General features: G+C 42.9%; 1 protein-coding gene across 1 annotated transcript in view; it reads left to right on the forward strand.

Annotated features, from left to right (window-relative positions):
• Positions 1-14,020, forward strand: part of FBXW8 (F-box and WD repeat domain containing 8) — a 113,214-nt gene that overhangs the window by 68,739 nt on the left and 30,455 nt on the right. Inside the window, exons 6-7 of the mRNA XM_044776430.2 lie at positions 1,475-1,671; positions 4,539-4,745. Coding sequence (XP_044632365.2) covers positions 1,475-1,671; positions 4,539-4,745 — 404 coding nt within the window. The remainder of the gene's footprint in view (positions 1-1,474; positions 1,672-4,538; positions 4,746-14,020) is intronic.

Genomic DNA, 14,020 nt, shown 5'->3' on the forward strand with positions numbered 1-14,020 from the left:
CACGGAAGTAATATAGCATACTATACCACTCTTCTGTCCTTTACTTTTTTCATTTAACAGTATATTTTGTTGATCATTTCGTATAGCTTGTGTGTAAGACTGACTCACTCTTTTTTTTTTAAAGATCGGCACCTGAGCTAACATCTGTTGCCAATCTTTATTTATTTTTTTTCTTCTTCTCCCCAAAGCCCCCAAGTACATAGTTGTCATTTCTCGTTTTAAGTCCTTCTAGTTCCACTGTGTGGGACACCACCTCACCGTGGCTGGATGAGCAGTGCTAGGTCTGTGCCCAGGATCCAAACCGGTGAAACCCTGGGCCGCTGAAGCGGAGCTCGCGAACTTAACCACTCGGCCACAGGGCTGGCCCCTGACTCACTCTTTTTTTTTTTTTAAAGATTTTATTTTTTTCCTTTTTCTCCCCAAAGCCCCCCAGTACATAGTTGTATATTCTTCATTGTGGGTCCTTCTAGTTGTGGCATGTGGGACGCCGCCTCAGCATGGCCTGATGAGCAGAGCCATGTCCATGCCCAGGAGTCGAACCAACGAAACACTGGGCCGCCTGCAGCGGAGCGCACGAACTTAACCACGTGGCCACAGGGCCAGCCCCTGACTCACTCTTTTTTTAACTGCTCGCTTTATTTAAATTCTGAACTAAGGAGGTGCCATTATTTAAGTAATTCTCTATTGATGGACATCTAGATAGCTTCCAATCTTTTGACATAATTAAAAACATTACAATGACTATCTTATATACATTTGTAATTTGGTAATGTTATCAAATTGCCTCCAAAGTTGGTGAATTAGTTTACAGTCCCACCAGCAGTTTGAGAGAGAGCCTGTTTCCTTATATCTTCAACCACAAAATGCTTTCTGAGTTTTTTTAACTACTTTTTAAAAAATTATTATTTTTTTTGCAGAGAAAGTGTTGCCAGTCTTCCTCTTTTCCTCTGTCCCTCCCCAAAGCCCCAGGGCATGGTTGTATATCCTAGTTGTAAGTCCTTCTAGTTCTTCTGTGTGAGCTGCCACCACAGCATGGCCACTGACAGATGGGTGGTGTGGTTCTGCAACTGGGAAGGGAACCTAGGCCGCCTAAGCAGTGAGCACCAAACTTTAACCACTAGGCCATCAGGCTGGTTCTGAAATTTTTTTGTCTTTGTCAATTTGATTGATGAAAAATGGTATCATATTACAGTTTTTATATTTTTCTAATTGTGAGTAAATTTTAACTTTTTTCTCGTTTACATGTCAGTTGTATTTCTGTGAACAGCATGCTTATGTCCTTTGCTCACTTTTCAATTGTTTTTCTTATTGAATCTTAGAAGCCCTTTATATATTAAGGAAATTGGCCCTCTGTTATATGTGATGCAAATATTTTTTGTAACTAATTTATCTTTCTTTATATTGCATGATATTTTATAATTGTGCATATTAAGTGAATTTAAAATTGTTGCTTGCACTTCTTTTTTCTACATAGGCTTTCTTAATATTTGGGATCTAAGAACTGGAAAGTACCCTATTCATCGTTTTGAGCATGATGCAAGAATACAGGCACTAGCCCTAAGCCAGGAAGATGCAACTGTTGCCACAGCTTCTGCTTTTGATGTTGTAATGTTATGCCCCAATGAGGAGGGATATTGGCAAATAGCTGCAGAATTTGAAGTTCAGAAACTGGTGAGCTTTTAGTCTGATCATTTTATCTTTCATTCTTGCAATCTCTGGTCTCATATAAACAAATAGTAATGATGTTGGCAGCTCGCATTCGTGGGCCTCCTATCCATAAATCTCGCAATAGCTTTGTGAAATAGGTAGTAAATTTCTCCATTTACCAAGAATAGAAGCTTAGAGCAGTGAATTGACTTCCTCCTGGTGTCAGAGCTAAGGTTGTGATTCAGACCTCAGGGCTGGCTTCAGGGCCAGAGTTTCTCACTGTGGTCCTCAGCCTCCTTCACATTAACGGGACAGTCACCCCTGGAAATCTGAGGTCAGTTTCTGGCCTAACATGTAAGTGAAAATGAGTTCAGTGCTGTCACCCCAGTCCTTATGGGAAGGAAGGTTTCCATCCTACACTTTCTTCATCCCAAGATTTTCTCACCTGGAATTAAGAGTAACTCTTGAGTGAAAATGGATTTAAGTCAGTGTTAATTGGGTAGCTGTGCTCCAGGATGTCATGTGAGAAGCTGAGCCAACCTGAAGAGTTCTTTACACAGAGCTTATTTCTGAGTTGAGTTGTACCTAAGTCTCTACATTTGTGTGGTAGGAGGTGGTTTGGTGGTAAGAAGGAAGGGCTCAAATCTCTCTGTGCTGAATTTGGATTTAATTTAGACAAACTTGATTTTGGCATTAGTAGGAGAGTGAAGACAAAAGCCAATACGGAATAATGAATTGATGGCCTGACCTGGAACAAATCCTGCTCCTCTCCCTTTTCCCCCTGGTGGAAATCCGGTTGGATGTGAATAACTAAAAAGCCATGGTGTCACCGCTTCTCCTCCGTAAGCTTCTTGTCCCTTTAACGATCAGTCTGCAGTTTGGGTGTAGTGTTCCCCCAAAGCTGCCTGATGCTGTCATCTCATCTTGGGTTTATTTATGAGAAACATGTGAAAGTACCATATTTCTCTTTGTTCTCAAATCTACCGTAGTGCTTGTTACTTGGTCTCTGACTAAAGAACACTGTAGACCAGCAATAATTACATGAACTCAGACAATTACCTAAGATGTGAGTCCCTCTGTGAAGTGTAAATCCTGCCTTGGCAATAAGGTGGCATCCTGGCACACACTGGAACCTTTTTGAAGTAGTTTACAGCACCCAGCAAATGGCACAGCCACTGTCAATCTGAGCCTCTTGGTCTGTCCAAAATCCAACATTAAGGTGAAATTAAATGGCTAGACTGAGGATGTTGGTTTTTGGAAAATAAATAATTTTTAGAATAGGAGAGAGAGGAAGCAGGCAACCGTTGCTGGAGGCATGTGTTATAAAACTTGTTATGTATTGTTTTGCACCCTGGATGAGGGGTTGCCACAGAATGCGCTGTCACTGGAAAAGGCACCCCCTGGCTCATAGAGCTGGGCCATTTTTGTCTTCCCTGCATAGGCTCCCTGAATCGCAGTGGCAGTGCTCCGGGTTTGTAATACAGCCTAGAACATCCTGCCTCTGTGCTGGCCCTTGGGGCCGGGTGCAGAGCTGCCCTCACACCACTAGGCCTGTGATCAGCACTTGCCGGACGCTTACCCTCTCAGGCTTCTCCGGACAGTCCTTGGGACTCAGTCGTTTGAACTTTTTGAATTGTTGTCAGGGCTGCGCTGTCCTGTTTACACTGTGGGTTTTGTAACCACATGGCATGGCTCACCTTCTGCTTTGGTACTTTCGCAATTTACTCAGGGAGGTGAAAACCTGCTGTAAACTGCACTCAGGGGAAATGTGCCACTTCTGGGTCTAGAAAAGCAAATTATTGAAGAGAGCTCCTCGTACCCACGCACGTTAGAGCAGGTGGCGGCAGCCATGCAGTCGAGAGTACTGTGATGGTGTAAAAGTGCTTGTAGTGGCCTTCCCACCCTCCAGTGACATTGGAGCCAGGAGACAGCAGATAACTCAGACACTTTTAACCTTTTAGCAACACCTTTTTGGTATTTGCACAGATGTTAAAATGTGATTTTTACTAATTTGGAACTGAGTTTTATTTATTCAATTTCTTGTAAAAAAAATAATAAAACCTTAGCTTTTTTTTGAATAGTTATTATACCTTCATGGTTCAGAGTTAAAAAGACTCAGGTTTACCGTGAGAAATCTCCCTTCCAACCCATCTCACAGCTCGTTTCCCCCCTTGGAGGCAGCCATTGTTAGAAGATTTACACTTGTGCACGCCAAGCACGTCATGTGCTTGCTCTGGCCCACCTTTTACACACCAAATCCTGTTGCTCACCTTGCTTCCTTGCTTTCCCCTCCCCAAGTTTACCTTGGAGATCCCATTTGTGTGAATTTATAAAGAATGTCTTTGTGCTTTTTTCTATGACTGCATGGTATTCCAATGCACAGATTTTACTATTAAGTTAATTAGTCCCTTAGTAACCCATGTTTAGGTTTTTCTGGTTTTTAGCTATGACAAAATAGTGCTACAGCAAATAACAGTTGTTTTGGATAAATGTGAGTTTATTTGTAAGCAAATTCCTAGAAGTGACTTGCTGGGTCCGAGTGCATGTGCATTTGACGTTGTGGTAAGTGTTGCCAGATTTCCCTCCATGGCTGTTGGACCAAATTACATCCCACCAGCTGTAGCCCAGTGTCTTAGCAGACTAATTGATCTTTACTGATAGGACAGGTGGAAATGATATCTTCGTGAATTCTTACTTTGTATTTCTCTTATTTGGAGTGTATTGTGTTTCTTTTATGATGAGAATCTCTTCATTTATGTAAAAACTGTTTCATTTCCTGTAAACTGTCCCTTTGCCTGTCTTTTTCTCTTGGGTTGCTGGTCTTCTCATTCATATGTAGGAGGAATTGTGGGTGAGACCTGAAGGACTAAACAACTCTTCTCCTTTAACAGGTTGACTACCTTGAAATAGTTCCAGATACTGGAAGGTACCCTGTGGCAGTAGCCACTGCTGGAGATCTGGTATACCTGCTAAAAGCTGAAGACTCTGCCAGAACCCTCCATTATGTCTACGGCCAGCCTGTCACATGTCTGGATGTCTCATCCAACCAGGCTGCTTTTGGTGTGAAGAGTCTCGGATGGGTGTACGAAGGAAATAAGGTACAAAAAAATAGCAAGATGTACAACTAATGAAAAAGAACATCGATTTTATTTTTTGGAAGGCAATTAAAAAATTAATGCTCTATGATTTTTTTTTTTTTTTTTTTTTTTTTTGGTGAGGAAGATTGGCCCTTAGCTAGCATCTGTTGCCAAGCTTCCTCTTTTTGTTTGGGGAAGATTGTTGCTGAGCTAATATCTGTGCCAGTCTTCTTCTCTTTTATATATGAGACGCTGCCACAGTGTCGCTTGATGAGCAGTGTGTAGGTCTGCACTAGGATCCAAACCAGCAAACCCCAGGCTACAGAAGCAGAGCACCTGAACTTAACCACTATGCCACTAGGCTGGCCCCCTGACATGTTTTTTAAAGATGTATTCAGGCAATATATCAGCATGGTAAAAAAAATTCACTTCAGAAGGGTATAAAATGAAAAGTAATTATTTCCTTTCTCCTCTTTTCTCCTAGCCCCACTCCACAGAAGAAACTACTAACAGTTTTTAGGTATCCATCTAGAAAAACTTAATGCATATATAGGAACATTTATACACTAAAAAACGTATCTTTGTAGAAATTAGATCCTAGTATACATACTGTATAGTAGACCTTGGAGAGCATTCCGTGTCAGCACAGACCAAGTTCCCTCTCTCTCGGACTCCAGCGTGTGCTGACAGTTCACAGTCTGCTCACTGGTGGGCATGTAGGGTGCTGTCTCTATTTTGGCTATTATGGACAAGGCTACAATACACGTAGTAATTTGCAAAAGTCCTTGTGTAGTGTATCTCCGGGATAAATTCCTAGCAATTACGTTGATGGTCAGAGGATATGTGTGCCTAAGATGTTGGTGGACGTTGCCAAGTTGCCCTCTAAAAAGGTTGCATCAAAATTTTCCTTCTCACTAACAGTGCGTAAACATGCCTTTGATACTCTTTGAGCCAGAAGCAAGGAGACAAGTTTTTAATTGAAATTCTTTGCACGATGACTAAGTTTTATCACTACCTAGTATTTTACTATCCTGACCGTAGGCCAAGTACTTAGTCTTAAAGCTGATTTATAGAACTCTTTCTCTTCCAGTGAAGTCAGGGAAGGCAGGGACAGAGTTCTGTTTTGATTTTTCCTCTGGTGTGCCTGCGATTGACCCTGCTGGCAGTTGGTGTAGTCCCTGGGAGGGAGCTTCTCTGAGCCAGCAGCTCCTCTGATGACGGCCTTCTCCTGAGAGAGGTGATTTTTCCCTCTTGTTCCCCTAAGTGGCATCACCTGTAAGGTGACATCTTTATCTGGGTGTGCACTGGTTTTGCAGCTTAAATAAGTGCTCAAAGAATTGAAGCACCCTGATCGCAGTTTTATCTTTGTCATCCAGGAAGGTAGATGAAGCAGTAGAAAATGCGTGTGGCTCATTGTCCTCTGTGAGAAGGGACTCCCTGTGTGCTCAGGTTGGCCTGTTTTGTCAGAGCACGTTGGGCACGTCTTAGCTGGAAAGTGTGTATTGACGTGACTCCTGTGTTTCGCCTTCCCGGGAGGGAAGCAGGGGAGGAGGACAGCAGTTGGTTTCCCAAGGCGCTTTCCTTCCGCTGCTTTTGAAGATGCTTTCTTTTCCGATCTCTGGTGAGCTCATTTGTTAAGAGAAGAGAGACTGCTTTCTAATTTTCCATCCATCATGCATTCAAGTTTTTATTATCTCATTTATTTCTCGAGCTCTCAGTGGAGTGAAGTGATAGTTATATTTAGTACTAGCCTGGTTTAAGTTTGTCATATTTTTAGTAAAGTTTTCATTTGGCAGGTCTTACTTCTCTGTGACTCCTCTGAGTGGATTTATTTCTATGGTGATACAATCATGGTGGATGTATTTGAGAAGCAAGTTAAACAGATAGTTTAGCACAAAATTAGACTGGGGGCATCCTTGAGACATTGATGTAAGGAGGCACTTTTTTGGATGCCTCTCAAAATTTCCAACCCAATTTAAAGTATTAATTGTTAGAATCAGCTGATTAATACATTAATTTTGTGAAAATTTATTTTTAAAAGTTTACAGTCCCTCGAATAACTTGTTACCCAGTATTTTTCACTGGTGTTCTACAATTAAGAATGGAAGTCAGTTTGTTACAGGAATGTGTTTAAGTATCTCTTTGAAATCTGACAGTAGCGTTTAGTCATCCAAATATTTTGTGAGTACTCCACCACATCCTCAAACACTCGTGTGGGTGGGCGGCTGGTGGTTGTTAGTCACGCTGGGAATAACTTTGCATTGAGATGTTTCTCCAACAGAATGCCACCCCCTCGAACGTGAGGGAAGCCAAGCTTTATCCATGAAGCTTTCCTTATTTTGCAGAGGCAGAACTTCCCATCTGATTTTGTTTAATGGATTTTCCCCTTCCTCTGGAAAAACCTGTGTTCTTAAGAAGTGTAATTGTCAGGTAACATTTGTGTGAACTAAGCGATGTCACGGATGGCGCTGTGAGATTTTAGTCTCATCCTGCTATGCTCTAATGTAATGTCATAATTCTCAAATGGTCTCCTGTGCGGGCTCAGTGTCGCTGTGCTTGTCAGGACCGTGTTTTGGCTTTATCTGTGATCGGCCTGGCCACATGTGTCCCAGCACTTTTTATTAGGTTGGTGTGAGACTATTAGCAGTGGAGTTTGCCTGGAGCTATATACACATGGGGCCTTGAGTCTGTGCCTCTGGCCTGTATATCTAGGATTCAGATAAAGGCTTTATGAGAACAGAGAGTTTGGTTTATTTTTGTTTGTACCTGATACAGAACTGGGGTTTAGCTATAGTCCATTATTAATCAACTGTGATAAAAGCAGACAGTGAAGTCCAAATGTTGATACAGAATTTTAGTCCCCAACCTGTAGAAGTATTCCAGAGGGGTTATTTTTGTTTAGTTGGAGAATATCCTTATACCATATGATGATCCCATTAGCATTTTATAAGCACCACAGCTGTCTGATCATCGAGTATTAATGGTTCAGATTCATCCATTCACATATCTACTAGCCAGCCCATCATGTGTTCATCACAGATAGTTAAGAGCACCAGTTTTGTTCCTGACATTGGAGTGTTAAAATAATGTTATGCACAGATTTCAACACACTGGTACTTGTCAAGTAACCTATATCGACTAATAAATATAATTTTCTAAGGAAGTGAAGCCGAGTAACTTAGCAAAAATCTGTCTATTTAATCTTAAGAAAAGGCTTGTGACTACAGCTGGTTGACTCATTTCCAGCTCAGGCAGACAGGATCAGAGAGAGCGTTAGTGTGCTGGTACATCTTGGTTTGTCTGTGGCACGGGGATTCCCAGACGTTTGGATTTCAGAGGCTAGAATTAAGAGCCACACTTGGGTTTGCCAACATTTTCTTTGGCCAAGTAAAGTCAGAGAAAAAAAAGGCTCTCATCCATTTTCACTCTTTCTTAAAAGATCAGATCTTTAAACATCTTAAAAAAATATTTTTTGACTAGGTAATGCATTCACCTGATTCAGAAATCAAAGATAAGAAAGGGAGAGTGTGCCGTAGGATGACTCCTTCCCACTCTTTTCGACCTGCCGCCCACTTTCTTTCCCTGGAGCCAAATCAGTGTTCCCAGCTTCTCGTGTGTCCTTCCGGAGATATTGTATGCATATATAGGCAGACTGCCCATACATGCCCTCAATCCCCTCTTTTTAAAAAATATAAATGGTGAAATGCTGTATTATTCTGTACCTTGCTTTTTCCTGAAGCAAAATCTCTTGGAGATCGTTTCATCATTTCTTTTGACATAACGAAGAACTTGCTGGTGTGTTTTTGTTTGTGCTACTTTGATATTGCACCTTATGGATACACCCAAGTTAATTGGGCTAGCCCCCTACTGATGGATGTTAGTTAGATTGCTCTCAGTCTTTTGCTATTTCGGACAACACTTGGTCCACATAGATCTATTTGTAGGATCAGTTCCTCAAAGTAACTTGCTGGGTCAGAGGGGTCCGTGCCTTTAACACGTTGGTAGATTTTGCCCTCTCTGTAAGGTCTTCCTTGTGAAGTGGTGGATGGCCCTGCATCCCATTTTCCTAGCAGGTCCTTGACATCTTTTCTCTCATAGGCCTTAGAGACAGATGACAACAAGATGAGGCCAGAAGGAATAAACAGAGATCTATCTGGTCCTGCCCTTCATTTCAATTATTTTGTAACTCTCTGCTTTTAGGATAGATGACTTCATCTAGAATCACATGGCTTCACCTAGAATCGGTGCAGTGGGACTGACAGCCCTGTCAGACCACAGTTAGGGTGGAAAGAGCTGCTACGCGCACTGATATGTGCCTCTTCTTGGTTTGGTACCCTTTGAGGGAGAATCCATGGTTCTTTGAAGACAGTGAGCTGACCTGCCTCTTTTCTGGAAACTGAGAAGGGTTGGACGTGTGACTTTGGGGTGCCTGTCCAGCACCAACGTTCCTCGATTCTTTGATGATGTGATTGAACTCCTCCCTTTACCTGCAGAGTCCTGATGAGCTGATCCCCCTGGAGGCTGCTGGGTAGCCGAGGGCTTCCAAAATGGGTTGAAGAATCCATTGCTCTACTGTTACTGCTCTAACGGGTTCTCCTAAGGGCCCTGCTGATTGCTGACAGAAGTGATTGGGCAGGAAATTGTTGAGTACTTTTTCATCAATCCCTGTGTCTCGCTGGACAAGGGGTATTTGATGAGAAGGGCTGCTTGAAGGTCCTTTACTTTTGGATGAAAATGGATTCTTGAGTTTTGATGTTGCATTCTGGGGTTTTCAGACTTCGTAAAGGTAGCCATTGCCAAGTGGCACATGATTGTAAAAGAAAACAAATGTAGTAGCAGTTACTCTGGCCTCGTCTCTTCATCGTGCTGCAGTGCAAAAATCAGTGGCAACTCTGTTCATGTAGCCCTCTGTGCCCAAACATCCCTTTACCATTTGTTTTTATGTCTCATATTTCCTGAATCTGTCAAAAATACTTCCATCCATGAAAATGTATTTATGATACCATATCATCTTTATTAATTCTTTCGCTGCCTGAATTACATTTTGCTCTCAGAGGTGGAGGGTTAGAAGATAGAATTGCCTCATTGAAGCGCATTATGAATTGCCTCATTGAAGCGCATTATGTTGACGATGAGTCTCACGCCTCATAAAGGGAGAGAGACCCACTTAGGGCTCTTAGTATCGTTCCATGTATTCGGACGTATTTCCTAATTTAGTTCTGAAGTACTTGGCATTCGATGGCAGGTTGTATTAGGGAGCACGTGGCGTGCATCCTAATCAGAGAGCTGTGAGTGAAGTAATCCAGAAGGCTGGAATGTGTGTGACAAGGACGCTTGCTTGGCACTGCTGCCTCAGCTTACATCACACTGGAAAATGATTGCTAACGTCTCTTATGATAATCATTCCCTCTACACAGACGTGAAGAGACTCTGGATTGGTTGCTTGCACTCGTCCTGAGTTGAAATATCTGTCTGAGAGAGCCTTTGGAATGAAAAATGTAGTGCTCATGGATTCTGGCCACATTCTCCCATACCTGCACCAGAATAGGAGATCCATCTTCTCATTTGTTCAAGGTTCCATTCCAGAGGAGAATCAGAAACAGTATTTTACAAGCAGGATGAACAATTTAAAATTGAAAGTTCCCCAAGTAAATGTCTCATTTCCTTTTCACTTTCACCTTAAACCTTGTTAATTTTTTATATTTACTTTCTTCTTGGAAAAGTTGAGGAAAATAGCTTCTGGAGACCAGTTTTCTGGGTTTCATTGAGTGATGTTGACTACCAAAAGGAACCGTTTTTGTTGCTAAGGTTCTGTCATTGTTAATGACTACATATTGAAAACAATACTATATGCTAGATTTCTGATTGCACTGGCAACAGAGGTGAACCAAACATGACACCTGCCTCGGGGTTTATAGCTGGTGGTCCTTAACAATAACTTAGCAACATAAAGGTGGTTTTCTCCATGTTGAGATGGACACAAGGTCATAGGGAGACCTTCACAGTGAATTCCAGAGTAGTGAAAAATTGTACAAATAAATAGATGAGGATTAAACATTCAAATGTGTTTTTACATATTTTAGTGTTGATGATATCAGTAATTGATATAATTGTTAGTGTATTCTTCATAGTGAATAATAATAAATGAAATTCTCCTCACATGTGAAAACCCTGAAGCACCTCCATAGAGCCCTAGGGTTTCTCAAGACGGAGCAGAAGACCTCTGACTTAGAGACCTTTGAGGACCCGAGCACCTCTGATGTTCTGTATAGCATGGTGGGTGATTCTGCGAAAAGTATTTTTTGGGATGCTGCTGCTGCTTATGGAAGCTAAGAATGCTTTAGGGTTTCTAGCCATCCTGAGCCACTCCTAGGAGGGAGTGAAGAAGTTAGAGAAAGTAAATACAGGGAAAAGTCAAGGTGGTGGTATAACCACTGGGGACTGAGCACAGGTTTTGGAGTCAGATAAGCCTTAGACAAGTTACTCACATGCCTCAGGTGTCACATTTGGAAACGGGACAGTACCTGGGAAAGGTAGGTAATGTGCTTTGCACGTGGCTGGCGCTCAGTCCTTTTGGGTTCCTCCTTCACTTGCCCATCCCCACCAGCATTGGGATCAGGTTGCAGTTCATCAGGAGAACCTGGGCAAGGGGCAGTCCAGGCGGAGGTCCAGAGGAGGCGGTTTCCAGGGGGACCAGAAAGCAGCGTTGGGATGATCCAGGAAGGCTGGAGCACAGGGGCCATGAGCTAGTGTGGGAGCTGTGCTAAAGCCATACTTGTAGTGATAGTAGTCTGTGGTTCTCCACAAAATTCATTTTCCTAAGAATTGTTTTGGAAGAATGCATTTCGAATAGAAAGGGGCGGGTCAGTGTAGCTTCTTGCAGAACTGATGCAGTAAATTGATGTGAGTGCTGAGTCACTTGGTATAAAAGCCTTTGAGATGTAAAGCCGTATTGGAGAGGGTTGGCACTGTCTTAAATACGTTTTGTCTTCACCCACACTTTTGCAGAGTTTTTGTCTGCCACTGACATTTGTATCATTTTCTAATTTTCAAATCATTGATTAGTAGTTTTGAATCTCTGAGCAAGTTTCCAAGACCATTACACTGAAGTCTATGATGATCATTGCCTTTTTTTTCTTTTTTTCTCTTTTGTTTTATCTTTTGTTTATCTTTTGTATTAAGCTTAGAATTTTATTTAGGGCCTAATTTTTCTAATGGCTTTCCTGCTTATTTCTGTGGACTTTCCATGCAGTTCACCATTCCATATTGTTGGGAGTGTGTGAGCTTGGAGTTGATCTGATTTCACCTCATGGGTAAGGTATGGCGTTGGTTCCTTCGTGTCAGATGAGTCTCTGAGGAAATTCGGCCCAAGCAGCAGCTAGTTCTCTTAAGGTTAAAAATCAGCTTCTGTTTCAGTTAATGAAGGTTGGGGGACCCATTGAAAATGTTTGCCTTTGCTCTGCAAGTAGAAGCAGCAGCACTGTAGACTCGGCTGCACGCTCTCGGTGTGTGTCCACACATCCAGACCCTGGAGACTGCTGGTGTTGCTTTAGGGGAGGGCAGGAGAAAGAGGGCGCACAGAAAATGGTCTGTGTGAATTGGGATTTCAGAACATTTAAGACATTTTACTGTTTTCAGATACACATAGCAGTTTAAACTAGACTAACAAAATATTACAAATTAGAGAACTTTTGCTTTTTACTCAGTACATAGATGAATATGATTTATTAATTTTACTCAGCCCTGCAGTCTTCTATAAGGCACTGTGTTAGAGAGCGGATTTATGATTAACTTACCAAGTATTGAGTTTCAGATGAGTTCTTCTAATGGATGCAAAGTTTCTCCCGCTGTGGTGTTAATTTCCAGGGTGAGTCTGGTTTTGTAGACAGGCAAAGGAGAGCTCCACCTCATTCTGCGTTTGAGCGCTCGCATTCCAAATCAGGGGACTCCAGGAGGAGTGATGAGGTTTGCAGTGTGTTAAGTCGAGGCCAGGAACCCTCGGAAGAAAGCAGCTCTGCTGTGGCTGGGATTCCAGCCCCAGCTCACCTCTCCTGCTCCAGAGCGGTCCATTGACATGGGACCAACTGACTCGACCCAGACCAAATTCAATACCCAGATTTCTTTGGATCTGTCTAGTTTAGGACCTCTGGCCCAGGCTCCACCTGTTCCCTTGGGTGACCTCTTTGCACTGTGGTGTTTCCTTAGGATGTGAACTCTTATCTCATATTCATAATAAGTTTTAAAATGTATGATGGAAATAATTCCTCCCCAGCCCCCCTGCCTCACTTTCCCCTGCCCTTTCCCCACCTTTGTGCTGTTGTACCACCCATCGGTGCCTCTCCTCATGGTCTCTTTCAGGTTTTGTCAGAGCGATGGCTGCATGCTGAGGACTGTGGGTGAGGCCCTGGTGCCCGCCTTCTGCCTGGCCTTCAAGACCGGGGGCGTCAGGCTCCTGCTCTCCATCCTGCACTTCCAAAGTGAGCCCCTCGCTCCAGCCAAGCTGGCGCAGTCCCGAATGTGCCACGTTTATTCCTGACTAGCAAGAGCATTCGCTCTTCCCCTTCTGTCTCTCCCTGGCCTGTCAGGAAAGGTCTGTGCAGAGTCCTAGTCATCAGAAGGAGCCTTCCCAACTCTTCTGGCTCTCAGGGAACATGCTCCTTCTGTGGTTCTTATAGTACACAGGGTCTGCATCTCCCTTTTTGATACTGTTACTGCCCAGCACTATTCTTAACCAGATTGGCATCAGTCGGAAGGCAGGAAATGAGCACTTATAGCTGAGTAACACTTCTTTACTGTTGAGATTCTTTTTTGGCTTGGGAGGCAGTGTAGGGTGTAGTGCAGGGTTCTCAAAAGCCAGGGGATAGCAGAAAAATATGGATCTCTGGACCCCACCCCCAAGGCTTCAGATTCAGTAAGTCTAGGGCAGGGCCTGAGGATCTGCCTGTCTTATGAGTGCCCAAGGCTGCTAGTCCACACTTGGAGCACCCTGGGGGGAAGTTTACAGAGCATGGGCTTGGAAGTCCATCCGTGGGTTTGAATCCTTGTTCCAGACCTTCATAACTGTCTAAGTGGTTTGACCTCTGCACCTTCCTTTCCTCATATGTAAAGTGAATAAAATCATGATACCCACCTTAGGGAATCATGGGGATCAGGTGAGAGAATCATCACAGTGGTATTTTGCACATAAGAGAACACCATAAATATTAGCCACTATGAATAACCATTCTTGCCAGGAACCAGGAAAAGGCATTGTAATGTAGAGGCAAACATCGACACAGGAATGATAATAGCCAGGC

Source organism: Equus asinus, chromosome 8 (assembly GCF_041296235.1).
Source record: "Equus asinus isolate D_3611 breed Donkey chromosome 8, EquAss-T2T_v2, whole genome shotgun sequence".
Taxonomy (NCBI): Eukaryota; Metazoa; Chordata; class Mammalia; order Perissodactyla; family Equidae; genus Equus; species Equus asinus.